This window comes from Wyeomyia smithii, chromosome 1 (assembly GCF_029784165.1).
Source record: "Wyeomyia smithii strain HCP4-BCI-WySm-NY-G18 chromosome 1, ASM2978416v1, whole genome shotgun sequence".
NCBI classification, from domain to species: Eukaryota; Metazoa; Arthropoda; class Insecta; order Diptera; family Culicidae; genus Wyeomyia; species Wyeomyia smithii.
Window position 1 is genome coordinate 72,895,063 of NC_073694.1, and position 17,258 is coordinate 72,912,320.

General features: G+C 38.5%; 3 protein-coding genes across 3 annotated transcripts in view; 2 read left to right on the forward strand and 1 right to left on the reverse strand.

Moving 5' to 3' along the window:
• The window catches only part of LOC129730816 (40S ribosomal protein SA), a 441,656-nt gene that overhangs the window by 354,296 nt on the left and 70,102 nt on the right, over positions 1 to 17,258 (reverse strand). The gene's annotated exons all lie outside the window — the stretch shown is intronic.
• LOC129733218 (uncharacterized) lies at positions 270 to 1,236 on the forward strand. The gene is made up of 2 exons (XM_055695217.1): positions 270 to 429; positions 506 to 1,236. The coding sequence occupies exons 1-2, from the start codon at positions 385 to 387 to the stop codon at positions 1,160 to 1,162; spliced, it is 702 nt and encodes a 233-aa protein (XP_055551192.1). The 5' UTR covers positions 270 to 384; the 3' UTR covers positions 1,163 to 1,236.
• On the forward strand, positions 2,450 to 3,374 carry LOC129733838 (uncharacterized). The gene is made up of 2 exons (XM_055695403.1): positions 2,450 to 2,577; positions 2,648 to 3,374. The coding sequence occupies exons 1-2, from the start codon at positions 2,533 to 2,535 to the stop codon at positions 3,299 to 3,301; spliced, it is 699 nt and encodes a 232-aa protein (XP_055551378.1). The 5' UTR covers positions 2,450 to 2,532; the 3' UTR covers positions 3,302 to 3,374.

Sequence of the window (17,258 nt, forward strand, 5' to 3'; positions counted from 1 at the left end):
TCACAACGCACGAGAACGAACAAGCAATAAGTCGGAGTGTAGATTAGATTACCCGTGCGCCTGAGATGTTACGACATCTTATTATAGGCCGATTGGGCAGCAAATCAAGTTCCTGGCGATAATCTGCGGACGTCACTGGCGCGGCTGGAGTTATCAGGTGCCAAAGCCTTTCCAACAATGAATAGTTTGCCACGTACAAATTTGGAAGCTGATCACAAATACAGAGCTGATATTAAAAAAGCTACCGTTCGGGTTGTGGGTGGAGATTAGTTTAATTGTTAAAACGCAGCACGTTTCAAGCCAGTCTAGTGGAAGTCGTCCGAGAAACAGTTTGGAGAATTTGCGAAGTTTCTTCGGTGAAGTGTGAAATTAAGCGGCTCAATAATGAAGGCAGTTTTGGTGTGCTTGCTATTTGCCCTGGCCGGCCAAGTAAGTAACGGTATAGAACTGTTCTCGGTATATGGTTATGGTAACACGTTTGTTTGTTTGTTTGTTTTATTCTTAGTCTCTGGCTCAGACCCAGGAAGAATTTTTGGATTATCTTATGGAGATACAAGCTCAGGCGGAAGCTGTGCACCAGATCATGGAAGGAACTTTTGACAATACCCGATTCGCCATGAGTGACCACCTGATCGGGCTGAACCGCGACTTGATCGCCAGCATGAACGACGCTTTGATCCGAGTTGAAGAAATCAGGGAAACCACAGAGGAGTTAGTCAGCAACTCCAACGCCCCACAGAATTGCATCGATGTGGCAACCGCAAACTGGGACGTCGAAATTACATGGGTTGGTCAAGCTATTCAACAATGCGCTATTCAGGCTAACTTGGAGATTACCGGAGCTACCGCAAATATGCATGGAGCCATTGAAAATGCTCAAACCCAGTCCACTGAACTACAAAACATTGTTGTGCATGGGTTCATCGATTGGAATGCGATCGACTATACTGAATCGATCTCCACCATTGTGGGAGCTCGTATCGAGCAAAGACAGCAGGAATTCGAGACGGTTACAGAGCCCAATTTGGAACGTGTGCTTGGAGAGGTATTCGCTCTGACCACCGATATGCTGCCACGGATCACTACCTGCATCAACCGTGGAGTGGAACGTTTCAATAACTACGCTCGTGTGATTAGCGACACTTTGTTCTTCTGCCAGTAGGTGCAGCGTTAGAAATTTTGTTGTAATGTGAAAGCGCTGATTTAAGAATAAATATAAATTTCCGAAGACTGTAACATTTGAGTTAGCACTTTCTTGTCCTTTTCCTTCAATCCAAACTGGGTCGGGTTGCGTGTTTTGGGTCCCTTCAAAACTGATTGGAAAATTCATTTCTAACCCATGATTGTAATATTGAAAAAAACATCATGTAATTTTATGCATTCTGTAGTATACAACAAATATACATGAATAAATTGACCTAGCTATAGAAGGATGATCGTTTAATCGTAATTTTGAGAACAAAAATTTAATAATAAATAACGTTCTATTGTTAAACAGATTTCGATTCTTTAACTTGTGTGGCAATGTAATTTTTAACTTGTGTTTAACTTGTGGCTCAATACAAATTTGTTTTGAATGGCAACTTGCTGCATCTCCAAACGACGTCTGAAGGCCGTTCGAGGTGACGTGGCGATAGAAATCTGGAGTTACATTGAATATCAGTAAAATAACACTTATCAATATTTCGTGATGGTAGGCATCGGTTTTGTTCGGATAAATCTTGAAAACAATAATCACAACTATTGAATAACCGTAAACTATAGAATGACGCGACCGTAGATTTGAAAGATTTTTTCCCCAGAAAATTCACTTTCAATTATTTTCGGAATATGATAAGCAGAAAAAAGATCGATTCGGATGCTATTCTTGATTACAGACCGATTACACTGGTCAACTGGTGTGGCCCCAAAACTCAAACTAGAAAAAAACTACAGTTTATAGGTTTTTAACCATTTCTGTGAATTTTGGTGCCCCCAGCCACCAACATTTTCTCAGCGACGAACCCGGAGAGCAATTAATATGCGAACTCTAACCTAACCTCTAATGGCTAGGGGCACCAAAATTCACAGGACTGATTGAAAAGCCACAACCTTCTTAGGGCAGCTATTTCGAGCTTTAGGGCAGTATTTTTGTCGCTTTTGTCAACCGGTGTTATTAACAGTTATTATGCAATGCGCTCTTACACATCAAACGAGCCCACATTGAAGATTACAACATTGAAAAGTTTTACAAACGAAACTGCTCTTTATTTCTATTTTTATTGGTGACTGAAGAGATTTTTACAGTTCCATGTGCAAACTGCCGTAGACATCTGGCCATAAGGCAATGCAGCCATGCTAGTCATGCAGCTGGAGATAATCTGCGACCGTCATTGGCGTAGACGATTTTATCAGATACGTCCTGATTGGGTTACCAATATCACTTTAGCCAGAAGTTACTTTAATGTTTTACGCTGCCCGTTTTGGGTCAGTTCAATCGAAGGCGTCCGACAAAACGGTTTAGGAAATTTTGCAGGAACTAGATAACTAAGAATGAAGGCAGTTCTTGTGTGTTTGCTGCTTGCCCTGGCTGGACATGTGAGTATCGCTAAGGGACTGAACTAGTGAAATGGTTATAGTAACCCATTTTTATTCTCATTTTGAATAGTCTCTGGCTCAGACCCAGGATGAGTTTGTTGAATATCTTTTGGGTATACAAAGCGAAGCTGAAGCTTTACATCAAGTGATGGAGGGAACGTTTGATAACACGCGTTTCACCATGAGTGACCACCTCATCGAACTGAACCGTGACTTGATCAGTCGCATGAACGAAGCCCTGGTCGAAGTCGAGCAAATCAAGGAATCCACGGAGGAGTTAGTGAGTAACTCGAATGCCCAGCAAATTTGCATAGACGTCGCTACCGCAAACTGGGAGATCGAAATCGAATGGGTCGGCCAGGCCTTGCAGCGCTGCGCTAACCAAGCTAATTTGGAGATTACCCGAGCTACCGCAGATGTGCATGAAGCTATCGAGCGGGCTCAGGTTCAGTCTACTGAACTGCAGAACATTGTTGTGCATGGATTCATTGACTGGAACGCGATTGATTACACTGAATCGATCTCGATCATTGTGGGAGCTCGCATCCAGCGGAAGCGCGAGGAGTTTGAGGGAACGGTTCTAGAATTGGGACGAGTACTGCAGGGAATATTTTATCTCACCTCCCAAATGCTGCCTGAGACTACCACCTGCATTAATCGTGGAGTGGAACGCTTCAACAATTACGCCCGTGTGATTAATGATACATTGTCATTCTGCTCTTAATTGTAGGAAGATGTTGTCACGTTGTAAACTTGCCAATCTGAGAATAAACACGAAGTGTTTCTGCTAAATTCTAGATTTAAATTGTTTTTAATAGTACCTAGCAGTTTTTAATATTGAAGAAATATACTTTTTACTGACAAAAGTGTTTATGGTGAGGTAAGCTTCGAATCTAGGATAAATCAAACCACAGAACTTAGATCTCAAAATTTACGCAATATGGGTAGATGAAGACGTTGCGTTTGTTGGCTGACGTTGGTACTGTATGAAGTAACTTGGATCAGAAATTTTACGTATCATACCATTTGAGCGATTCTCGCTGAAACTAGGCCACTAGGTGCACAAGGTCTTTCAAATTTGATATAAATGCACATAGTTATTAGAAATAGAGAAAAATGATAATGCCATTTTTGTTTGATCGAATTTGTTGAACCTACTGGTCACCACCCTAGTAACAACATTGGTTTTATCAAAGTTTTCTAGCGCTTAATACAGCCAAAACAGCGCTATAAAACTTTGATAAACCTGTTTTGTTACTTGGACAAGGGGTGAAACAGTTTCCAGAAAAGTTGAAATTTTAGCAATTCTTGATGTATTATTTAAGCTATATCTCTAAAATTCGTTATGTAAAGTACTACAAGTAGCACTTTTCTATAAAGAGGAATGATGAGGCTTTCATTTGAAGTGATCAGAATTTAGGCCGCCATCTTGAATTTGGCCGCCATCTTGGATTATATCGGAAAAATGCAATTTTGTTTGTGTTCGCAACTACCGATTTTCAATCTTAAGATAAAACCAAACAAAAAGATTTTACCAGACCATAAAAAAATCTTCTATTTATTTTCTGTTGCGTAGCAGTTGAAAAATTGTTAGAAGAATTAGATACCAAATGATAGCGAAGTCAGAAATAATTGAAATTCAAACTTCACTGATGTAACGGAAGGGAATGTTGCGTTAATACTTTTGTTAAAGATAAAAGTAAATGGAAAAGCTCTTTTTTCTCAATTTTGAGATAGATTGAATGCGTAATTTTAAATTTTGCTGTTAGAGGAAATTTTACAGTCCATAATTTTAACAAAATGTAAGCCCGAAACAAAACAGTTCTGATTAAAATGAGTATTTTTTTGTGAAGAGTTAACTCTTTAGTTGCTGTATTCAAAACTAAAATTGTATATAATCCCCATAACAGAAAAGCGCTCTCAAAATCATTTTTTGCTTATTTTTTTAAATTTATTTGGAATCCAGTTTTTTCTTCAGCCGTTTTCCAGTTAAATCAGAAATTTTATTGGCAACTCTGGGCGTACTAGTTGTAGCATCAATCGATTATGATATATGGAGCTAGTAGGGTTATGACATGTGCATCCACTTGGTCTCAGTAGACCGGTTACTACGTTGATCGCGTGGTGTACGTTGAATATTTTAAAACTCAGCTTGGAAAATAGGTTCAATTGATGGGTTAACACTGATGCTCGCCTAATTTTTTTCTTGCATCTTATAGCATTTTTTCTCAGCTTTCCAATGCTGGCCTCAGATCAAAAATCGGTAGTTGCGAACACGGTCAAAATTGCATTTTTCTGATATAGTCCAAGATGGCGGCCAAATTCAAGATGGCGGCTTAAATTCTGATCACTTCAAATGAAAGCCCTATCATTCCTCTTTATATAAAAGTGCTACTTGTAGTACTTTACATAACGAATTTTAGAGATATAGCTCGAATAATACATCAAGAATTGCTAAAATTTCAACTTTTCTGGAAACTGTTCACCCCTTGGTGACCAAGGGGTCAACAAATTCGATTAAACAAAAATGGCATTATCATTTTTTCTCTATTTCTAACAACTATGTGCATTCATATTAACTTTGAAAGACCTTGTGCACCTAGTGGCCTAGTTTCAGCGAGAATTGCTCATTTACTACTTTTCAATGAAATTTTTGTGCGCCCAAGACTAGTAAAGGAGTAAGCAATACCCTAGGAACTTAACACAAAACCTGTGAACTCAACACGTGTGATTGATGCTATTCAACGATTGATTCATGGTACCGTAAATTGGGGTGACTTTGATCACTTTTTTGATTGTATCTCAAATATTTTCAGAATATACTGAAAACAATATTCTTTGATATTTTTAAAATAAGTACTGGCATGCATTGAGAAAGAGTCAGTCAGTGCTTCAAAAGTTTAGCAACAATTTTGCTGTTTTTAAATATGCTCAAAAAATTTTACACCAATTATCATTCCGGGGTGACTTTGATCACTTCATTGTTTTGATGAATTTGGAGTAACACTTTGCTATTTTCACTAAATTGAACAGCCTAAAACGACTTAAACGAGTTTATAAATATGGAAAGCAATTTGGGGGTCATTCACATTCTACGGGAACAGTTTTTAATGGCGAATGTCCAAGATTCATACAAAATTTTTAGAATATATATGAATGATTATCCACTGAGAGGGAAGGTGGTCTAAAATCATCAAAAACTAGTCCACGAGGAATATGACTTATGAAATTGTCCAAATTTGCATGTTACTTTACGTCTTGGGTTTTTGTTAAGAATACGATGTGGAAAATATTGGGACTCAAAATTGCCTTCGAGAAAAAACTTGCAAAAATAACGATAAAATGTATTGTTATAATATTTCTACATCTTGAGAACTAATCTGGAAACAAAATAAATAAAACTTTACGTATTGCAACTTGTTGTTTTGAATCTGCTTAAACCGATTGTTTGTATGCAACAAAAATCGCCAAAAATACACTTTATTTTCAATTGATATTTTAGCATGAAAAACACTCTTTGAATAGCAGGAAATGCATGAATAGTAGCAATGCAGACATATATCCACACAATCAGTGAAGATTACGACAAATCCCAAGCACTACGAGCGCTTTTTTACCACATTTTCAAAAAAGAGGTACAGTGATCAAAGTCACCCCAGTTTACGGTACAAAATATTGTAGGCGCATTCCACACATATAGCACATGCACATATAATACAAGGTCTTGATCACTATTATTTAGTTCGCCACATCTGGTGGATCGTCGTTTTTAGTAAGTTAAGTTCCAATCTACTGGTGCAAATTTTTGCATAACCAGTGACTGTCCTCATTGGAGTTGGACATTTCTACTTCAGCTGGGGAATTAGTCCAGGTTTATCTACAATTCGTACTGGACAGGAATGTTATTGGCGAACAGCTGGTTGACAGCTTCTAAAACCCAAAAAGGACAAAAAAAAACTACTCAAATAATGCTCTCAACATGGTGAAAAACGCTTCCAGATACCAAAAAAGGAAAAAAATCACCTCAACTTGAGCTCAGAATGGCGGAAAAACGCTTCAAAAAATCAGAAAAGGCCAAATAAATGATTCCAAGTTAAGCTCAGAATGACGAAAAAAGTTTTTAACCCTCTAGTGCTCAGTGTCGCCTTTAGACGGTCTTCAGTTGAACCTCTAAAAAGGTTCAATAAGAACTTGAAAAATGTTTATAAAGCTTCATAGTGATTTTTTCGATGTCCGTCTAAAAACTAATTTGGGCACTAGAGGGTTAAGGGTCATAATAAGACAAAAAATGATCCAAAACTGAGTTTAGAATGGCAGAAAAACCCTTCTTGAAGCCACAAAAAGACGAAAAACGATTCCATATTGAGCTCAAAATTACGACAATAACGCTTATAAAGGCCAAAAACAGGTCATAATTTGATCCTGAACGAGATTGAGAATAAGGTTTCCGTTCTGAAGGCGAGAAAATGCCAAAAAAGGATTCCAAATCAAACTTAGAAAGGCAACAAAACGCTTGCTAAAGTTAAGTGGAGCTCAAAGTAATAAAAAATAAAAGGCCCGAAAGAGAAAAAAAAATAGATCTCAAATTGAGTTCAATATTACAAAAAAAAAAACAATTTTCAAGGCCAAAAATACTATTAAATCGAGCTCATTATCGCGAAAAGCGCATCTAAACGCCAGAAAAGCACAATTAATAGTCCAAAACGATGTTAAAAATAACGATAAACAATTCTAAAGGCAAAAAAAATCCTTCAAAATCGAAAAAATTTGATGATATGAAAATGTCAAAAAATGGTCCTAAAATGAGATCAAAATAACGAGCAAAGCGCTTCTAGCGGATAGGCAAAAAAGATCTCAGAATGAGCTCAAAATGACAAAAAACGCTACTAAAGGCCAGAAATGGGGCTCACATTGAATTCTACAAAAATCTTGATGAATACAGCGTGACACAGATATGTCTCCCTTGTAATAACAGGGCCGAAGAGACATTTAGTTGAATACTCTCCAAAGAATTTTAGTTGGCAATAATATTGGCAAGAGCTAACGAAGTTCGAAGCAGTAAGCGTAAAAAGGAAGTGTGAAAAAGCATACACACAAGCACAAATAATAATATAAGCATGATACTTACTCTCAATATTGATGTTGCTAATAATTGTAGTGCTGTATACAGCAGACCACCGAGCTGTATCCGAAAAAAGATTGATATGTATTTCTGGTCGCAGTGAGTGGTCCATACAGGAATAACCGATGATTAAGGCCAGCGAGTAATTGAGAAAATGATTTTAAATTGTGCTCTAACTCAAAAGCATATAAAATCTCCATAAGGCCGGAACATAGAGACAGTTCTGAATACATTGGAAATATTTTTGAGATTTTTTCGAAACATTTTGGAGATATCAATGAGATCTGAAGCATAATCGAAACATTTTGGGAATCTGTTTCAAATATTTCAAGTCAATTTTGTGATATTTCTGAGACAATTTTGTTAGAGCAGATTTGGAACACTTTTTTCGAGAACACTTTTCTGAGACATCCGAGAAAAATATTTAGCAGACACTTTTAAAAACATTATTAAACCATTTTCAAAACAAGCAAAACAAGTCATTTACGACACATTAACAGTTTTGAAAGCAACTTTGTCGAATTTGTTGTAACATTTTTCAACATTATTGGAATTAATATTTGTTCTGTCATTCTTGACACATCTCTCAGTTTAGTGAGATTTTTAAAAAAAAAACTAGATGATGTTAAAATGTTTTGAATGTGTAAAATCGAACCATTGAACGATTGTCGTGACAGTTTCAAACCTTTTTTTAAACACTTTTAAGACATATTTGAAACAGTTTCGAAACATATTACAATCTTGAAACATTTGTGAGATATCTTCGTGACATTTTTGAAACCTTTTAAAAACATTTTTGAAACCCTCAGCACGTGTCTTAAATATTTTTGTAACATCTTAGAAACTTTTGTGACATCTTTTAAATATATTTTTTCAATCATTATTAAGAAGTAAATATTTTAAGAACATTCTAGAAACATAATTGAATTTTTGAAATATTTCTAAGACAGTTCTAGGACATTTTTAATGGCAGATAGTTTTGAGTTATGTTCTGAGGCATTTTTAAGACGCTTTTGAAATATTTTCAAGACATTGTTGAACCATTTTCGAAATGATTCAAAATGTTTTGAAATTTTATTGAGACAGTTAACACTCATGGAGACATGCCTGCAACCTATTTATTTAACACGTTTGAAATAAATTTCTATCATTTTTGAGATATATTTGACACAGTATTGAGACATTTCCACGACTCTGTAGAAATATTTTTAAGTCATATTTTAACTTTTCTGAGATATTTTTGAAACATTTAATAGACACTAGAACTATTTTCGAAATATTTTCAGGATATATTTGAAACATTTGGAGAAACCATTGAGACATTTTGTATTTTTTTTAAAACATCGTTGAGACAGTTTTGGATACCCTTTAAATATTTTTTACATATTTTTGAGAGAATCGCTTTCGAAAATTTACCAAACATAATATCTCAAAAATTTATGCTTGACTTAAAACTACTTTTTGAAACTTGTGTTTTTCTCATCCTAGCGGGAATACGTGAAAGAAAAAGCCAAAAAGAAAATTGAAATGATGAAAAAACTATTTGAACACCACAAAGAGCGCTTCTAAAGATAGAAAAAAATCAGAAAATGATCCAAAATTGAGCTCAGAATGTCATAAAACGCTCATAAAGCAAAGGAAAAGATAAAGTATAAAAAAATTGAACTAAAAGTTACGAAAAAAATCGAAAAATAATCCAAATCAAGCTTAGAATGGCGCGAAAACGCATCTCAAGTTTAGAAAACGACAAAAATGATCCCAATTTGAGCTCAGAATGACAAAAAAAAATCCAGAGGCTAGAGAAGGCGAAAGACAACAGCTATATTCGTTACCTTGGGCTTCAGTTTCGTTCGCTTTTTTGTTATGTGCAAGTGAACTACTAGGTTATTAACATGTAAACATTAAGGGGTTATATACCTTTTTGGTCGAGAAAAATGAGGGAAGTTTGAATTTATTTTTAAGTGCATAGCATCATTTTTATTGCATCAAAGTGGTATTTTTCTGAAAGTACAGTTTATCAACGACAAGAAAATACGTTTGGTTTTGAGATATATCAATTATTACTAGAGTAATGGCCGTTTCCTCGAAACGCTATTTTTTGCAGAGGCCTGCGGTGATCCTGATAGAGACTCAGCGGGTCAACTGAAATCAAAAAACTCATATTATTTCATTAGAAGTGTGCCGTGTCCTTGAACGATCACTTTTATGAGTATTTCATTTTCAGTGCAAACGGGAACGTTTTTTCCAAAAAAATGCACGTTTTGAGCGCTAAAAATTGCATTAAAATTTTTTTGCGGCAAAATGCAAGTGTATGTTTCAAAAAGCGATCGTTCAAGGACCGGAGAATTTAATAACGAAAATTAAAGAAAAAAAAGATGAAGGAAATCGGTTCAGTAGTTTTCCCGCAATCAGAATCACAGCAATGTCATTTTTTGAGAAACACCATTTCGAGATAACCGCGTATAAAGTTTCAAATTTATCTTATGCGGCCGTGGCGACGCGCTGCGGATCGCTCTAACTTTTTCCTTATTGCTCAGATCTTCATAAAAATTTGTGAAAATGTTCTCAAAATGTTGTGCTTCAAGACAATGCAATAAAAAAAATTCGATTTTTTGGAAACTGAAAAGGTATATAACCCCTTAAGCGGATGGACATCTAAATGGCGATACAGCAATAGAAACTGGAACAGGAACTGACCTGGGAGCATTATCACCGAGTACCAGCTCCGATATTCATGAAGCTCGTTGTGAGATAGGGAACCTGAGAAACAACTAATCCAGACTTCCGAGCAAACCAGTGCGACTCTAACATGCTTAAAGAGCGTAGGTCATTTCCAGAATTTAAGAAGCGGAAAAGCTATCAGACTAGCGGAGTCATTTGTCCTTTCTACAAAAACAGTGACAAGCTAGAGTGCCGCAACTGCCGCAGCATCTACAGTGACATGCGTTCGTTTAGACAGACCATGTTTTTCAAAGGTTTTTCTTTCGAAACAAATTAGATTTTTTATGTCATCACTGATTTTATTAGTTATCATAAATTATAACAAACAGCATCATTTCTTCAAAAAAAGTGCACTTGATAGAATAAGAAAAGGCGAAAAATTAAAAATAAGCTGATGCCTTCGTTTAGACGCGCCGCAAGCCAACGTACTACGTAAAGCTCAAATTATCTGAGTCAATCGGTTGGCTAATACTTTGTAGCTCCTCCCTTATTATTATTATTATTAGTCATCAGAAAAAAATGATTTGCACGTTTAAATAACGGTACCCCGCCGCGTCGAAAACGGACATCGTGCGGCAGTTCGTGGACACCGGATACGCCCGTTCCGGCACCTACAACATCATGGCACTATTGGACACCAATCAGAGCATTGAAAGAAAGCCCGGTTCCGGACGGCCGACGACCCTGAGCGACAAGAAGCTCCAAAGGAGACTGAAGAGAAAGACCGAGGGGAAAGTGGCTACATCGCTGCGTGCGCTTGGCCTGGAGGTCTGTGCAACCGATCAAACAGTGCTTGGCGAACATGGACATACATGTCAGGCGAACATGGACGGCCAACACCCGTTCACTAGTCTTGGAGCTGCAGGCAATGAAGCAGCGGCAGCGCCTGAATAAGATGGTCAAATCGATTTTCCCGGCAATTCACGACGTGGCGTTGGTGATGGACGACGAGACCTGTCTCACCCTGGTTGGCAACGACTGGTAGGGCACTTTGTATTTTACTTCCACCACGAAAGAAGTAAGCACTAAGGTGAAATTTATTTCACACACCAAGTTCCCCAAGACGGTGCTGCTGTGGCTGACAATCAGCGAGAAGGGGTTGTCAAAGCCGCTCTTCTTTCGCTCCGGACTGGCCCTGAACGGGGGAATTTATAGTACGAAATAGTGCTGGGACTTTTAACCGGATACACTCGAGGTCCGGTTATCCGAAGCTCGGATCACGGATGGGTAAACAAATACTATCCGGATATGGATCATCGAATAGTCGGATATTCGGGTAACCGGATATTTATTATCCGTAAATATCCGTAATTTTTTTCTGTCTTCTGAAACCCCGTCAAATAAAACGTAACACGAAAAATGGCTTTTTTCAAAATCCCTCATCCCCTCGTAAGTAGTTATTTACATAATTCTCTTTAAACTATGTTCGGATACAAAATCCGGATATCCGACTATCCGAAAATCCGGATGTCCTGCCAGATAATATGCGGATATCCGTTTGATACGGATTTTGGATATTTGTCGGATATCCGATGCCGGATACCCGGATAGTTCCAGCACTAGTAAGAAGTACCTGCCGGAGGTGGCGTAGTTCACCAAAAATACCAAAAAAGGCCGAAGACACGGTGTTTTAGCCGGATATGGAGTCGGCTCACTATTCGAGGCGATCGTTTGAGGAGATGGAACGGCTAAATGTCGATGTGGTACCCAAGTTGGCGAACCCGGCCAACGTTCCTAAGTTGCGTCTTATCGAGGATTTCTGGCAAGCCTGAAGCGTAAGATCTACTTCAACAGTTTTAACGCGAAAAAAGGAGGAATCGATAAATAAAACGAAAAAAAGTATTAAAAAACATTCCTACAAGCATGTTTTCGTCCGCCATGGCGAATGTTCCGGTTAACTGCCGAAAGGCCGCACGGAAGATCGTAGTTTTTTTTTGCTAACATAATTACCTTCCATAGGTAATTTATGAAACTCAATTATCTGTCTTAGTTATTTTTTTGCCACCATCCGAAAAAAATTCATTTTTTTAACGCTCACGTTAGCACAAAACGACATTTTTAGCCCATTGAAACATCTGTGTAAAGTATCAGCCAGATCAAAAATAATTGATTGAAATGCTTGGCCTATGTTGCGTGGAATTGCACAGGTTTTCTAGTTGATCCACTAAGGAGATTGCAGTGGCAAAAGTACCGGGCATATTCGTGTCGATCACTAACTACTAGTATTTATTGCTATACTTCAAAATACCATTTTTTTGTTGGAATGTAAAGCCAAATTAAACTACTCGGTTTTAATTCCAGGTTAAAAGGTAATCTTTATTAAACATCATCTCGTCAGGTCATTATAAGCGACCGTGTTGGTCTAGTGATTGTTACAGTTATTTTGTGTTTCTCTTTCTTAAACTTGTCTACCTACTATTGCTTATAGCACACGCACACCTACACTCTATAAGCTGCCGCGCACGTGTTGTACAGCTTTAAGCTTCCCACCTAAAGCTTTCTATGCAATACTGCATACATGCTGGCTATCAAGATACATTCAGTTCAATCTACACACTAAGCTTATAAAGTATTTGCCTGGTGAATGGCAAATTGCTTACTATTCACATTTCACTTCCTAATTGCAGTGACTGCAGTGAAATGTTATTCTCAACACTTCCCCACAATTTGCACATTCAGCATATTAAACAATCTCCGAAGCGTGTTCTTAGGTAACCCCTTTGTGAACGCGTCCGCTGGTTGATCTACACTCAAGATGAATCGCAGCTTGATTCGTTCTTGCTTGATGAGATCCCGTATGAAGAGATATTTGATGTCCAGATGTTTCATCCTCTGGTGCGATCTCGGTTCCTCTGCTATGCTTATTGATAGGCTGATTGTTGGCTGTCGTTTCGTTGACCACGAAATCAGATTTCCATAAAGTTGATATGCATATCCTGATACCGACTTCCTGTCGACAGGATCATTTGCAAAATCCGCATCTCTTTTTTTGCAGCAGCACACAGTGCAATTAATTCTGCTTCGCTTGTTTTAGGCCATACAAGCTTTTTTTTAGACGAACAATCTGACTTTGTCCGTTTTCATTGAGTGGCAATTTCATGAAGATTCCCTCTTCCAATTGTCCATTCAAAAATGTTGTTTTGGCATCCTTTTGATGTACAATTAATTCATGTTCGTTTGCAAGTGCAAGTGCTGAACGAACGCTTTCTAGCTTTACAACAGGTGTGAATGTTTCACTATAGTCGAATCCTGGTCGCTGTGAACATCATTTGGCTACTAACCGTGCCTTGTGCCTTCCATCTTCTTTCAACGAGAAGATCCATTTTGAGTACATTGGTTTTACTTCTTTGGTATACAGTTAACCACTGTCCAAGAATTATTGCCATTCAATGCAACTACAGTTAACCACTGTCCAAGTATTGTTGGCACTCAATGCAACTACAGTTAACCACTGTCCAAGTATTGTTGCTATTCAATGCAACTGCTTGCTTCCATTCATCCCAGTCCACAAGTTTCTTCAAGTCCTGAATGTCTGTCCCGGAAGTTCACCGCTTTGGATTGTAGCCATTCTCGCTGAGTAGTCCGAGAACCTATGAGGTGGTCTTCTATACCTCTGGCTTTATCTCAATTTTTGTTGGTATCCATCTTCCTCTCCATCGGCTTGACTATCATTTGCACTCCCGTAATCAGTTTTGCCAACTGATTCCTCCGATGCATCCTGATTCTCACCTAGATCTGGATTTTGTTCAACTATGGTAGCGTCTTCTATTTGATCTTCATCGGATGGTGATCCCTGTTCATCATTCTCCTGATCTTCTTCAGAAGCTGATCCTTGACCATCACTGTCACCTGACCTTCACCGAGATCTTCATAGTTATCCTTGAATTGAAATTGTGTATAAAGTATCAAATCCTATTACCCAGGTTTGAATTCATTCAATCAATTTCCACGATAAACTATGACCGATTCATCGAATACGTTTCTTATAATTTCAATAGAACGTGTTTCGACAGACCACAATCTAAAACCATTGTTTGCGTAGCCCACAAAGATCAATGATTTACTCTTGGAATCCAATTTTAGACGTTTCTCCTTTGGGGTTTGTTTGAATGCTTTGCATCCAAAGATTCTCAAATGTTTCAAATCGGGTCGTTTGAACCACATTTCCTATGGAGTTTTATCTGACTCTAACTCTTTTGTTGGAGATCGGTTCAATAGATATGTTGATGCATTTAATGCTTTACCCCACATATCTTTAGGTATCTCGCTTTAACAAAGCATTGCTCTTACCTTTTCCATTCATGATCTATTCATCCGTTCACTGACTCCGTTTTGCTGAGGAGTAGATGGAACAGTATAAATCATTTGAATTTTGTTTTCCTTATAGTATCTATGGAATTCGTTGCTCGAGTATTCTCCGCCATTATCGCATCTCAGCATTGAAATACGGGTTTCAAAGTATGCTGACGCTATGGCTTCATACTCTTTGAATCTCTCAAAGATTTCAGACTTATGCTTCATTAGGTAAACTACGACAAAATGCGTATAGTCATCGATAGCGATAACCATCGTACGTTTGTTGCCACAGACATCCGAATGTACTAATTCTAATGGTCGTTTTGATCTTGGCAATTTTATACCCTGAAATTAGAAAGCAGCTTGCTTCTCTGCCAAACAACCATCGCATACATCAGCCTGACTTTTTTTTTCAGAAGATATGTTGATTCCCTCAATCATACCTCTTTTAATGAGCATTTCCAAACTAGTAGTACTTAGATGTCCCAGTCTTTTATGCCATGTCTCGAGACTCATCTGTTTTCCAGAATATGCCGATCCGTTTGCATATTCGTCGGATTTTCCATCTCAAATGAAATCAAGGTAGAATACACTAATTGAATTTACCTTCACCGATTACTTTCTTTTGATATTCAAAGATAACCTCTTTTTCAGAAAAAGTGACCCTTTTCCCATGAAAATTTGCCTTTCTTACCGAAAGTACATTTTATTCAAGGTTAGGAATTAATAGAACATGGTACAATTCCAATTCCTTTATAAGGTTCTTCCCGACCATTGTCTTAAGCCGCAACTTTCCCATCTTCGTGGGTCGAAGATTCTCGCCGCTTTTGGCTGTGGAAATCACCAATGGTCCCGGAAGTTCCTCAATGTCATCCAGCAGCGCTGGTCGTTGACCATGTGGTCGTTCGTTTCAGAGTTGACCACGAAACAAATCCGTTTGTTCCGCTTCATCGCCTTCAGTTTCATCATCATAGCGTGGGAATATCCCTCTCCTGTTCCTTCCCGTACGTTTCCTTCTCCTGTGCTTTCAACTTCTTCATGACAAAGCTCAGTAGTAAAAATACTCCGTGACGTTACAGCCGAAACAACGTCTGGTCTTCTTCTTCGATACGAGGGCGACGTTCGACGGAGTCTTCTCCTTCGCCTTGTCTTCACCAGCTTCTGCACCCGCTTTATTCCGGTGGTATTATCACTTTCGTGCAGGTTCTAATCCGTCAGTACAAATAAAATAACGCTCTCTTGACACAACGATAGTAGCATAGGAAAAGGTGCGCTCGAAAGTTCCCCTTCCGTAGCCACCGTTCCTACGTCAAGATGTCGTTTTGTCCTGGTAAGCGTCAGGCGATGTCCTCGCTGACTATCAGTATACCACTGATCACGACTCTAGCAAGACTTGCTACTACCTAAGGTCTGGTCTAAGGCGTCCGGTCCAATATCTGCTGCTAAAACTACTGGTATTGCTATTACTACTAGATGACCACTGGTTTTCCAAGTTCAATCCGAGGTCTGATGCTTTTACCAGTTTACTACTGGTTTTCCAAGTCCAATACAAGAACAGCTGCAGCTACCAGTTAACCACTGATTTACATCTACCAGTTTACCACTGGTGATACTGTTGCTTTTCCTACTGGTTATGGACGCGCCACTATCATAGATCAAAGTTCACTTCTGTACCGTCGTAGACGTTGGCCCGCTCTGCTTGCACAACGGTAGCGGCATAAGATAAGGCGCGCTCGAAAGTTTCCCTTTCGTAGCGGCTGTCCCTATGTCCAACCATTGTTTAGCGTTCCTGGTGTGTACAGGACGTCCTGGTCCAGTCAAGCGGTGTACTCTTGCTGACTATAACCTATAACCGGTTAACCACTGGTTTGTCGGGTCCTATCCCAAGTCTGCTGTTCCTACCTGTTGACCAATGGTTTGCCGAATCCGATCCTAAGTCCGCTGTTCCTACCAGTTGACCACTGGTTTGTCGAGTCCTAGGACTGCTATTCCTACCAGTTGACCACTGGTTTTCCAAGTCCAATCCGAGGACTGTTGCAGCTATCAGTTAACCACTGATTTGCACCTACCAGTTCACCACTGGGGATGCGTCTGCTACCAGTTAACTACTGGGCCCATAACCATTTGTTGGAATGTAAAGCCAAATTAAACTACTCGGTTTTAATTCCAGGTTAAAAGGTAATCTTTATTAAACATCATCTCGTCAGGTCATTATAAGCGACCGTGTTGGTCTAGCGATAGTTACAGTTATTTTATGTTTCTCTTTCTTAAACTTGTCTACCTACTATTGCTTATAGCACACGCACACCTACACTCTATAAGCTGCCGCGCACGTGTTGTACAGCTTTAAGCTTCCCACCTAAAGCTTTCTATGCAATATTGCATACATGCTGGCTATCAAGATACATTCAGTTCAATCTACACACTAAGCTTATAAAGTATTTGCCTGGTGAATGGCAAATTGCTTACTATTCACATTTCACTTTCTAATTGCAGTGAAATGTTATTCTCAACATTTTTTGCTTCTAAAATTTTGAAGAAC

What these genes read in the sequence shown, in the direction of transcription:
- LOC129733218 (XM_055695217.1), top strand. Translation starts at nt 385, where the DNA reads ATGAAGGCAGTTTTGGTGTGCTTGCTATTTGCCCTGGCCGGCCAA. An exon ending in TATTTGCCCTGGCCGGCCAA is followed by an intron (nt 430 to 505) that starts GTAAGTAACGGT and finishes TTTTATTCTTAG; the next exon opens with TCTCTGGCTCAGACCCAGGA.
- LOC129733838 (XM_055695403.1), top strand. Translation starts at nt 2,533, where the DNA reads ATGAAGGCAGTTCTTGTGTGTTTGCTGCTTGCCCTGGCTGGACAT. An exon ending in TGCTTGCCCTGGCTGGACAT is followed by an intron (nt 2,578 to 2,647) that starts GTGAGTATCGCT and finishes CATTTTGAATAG; the next exon opens with TCTCTGGCTCAGACCCAGGA.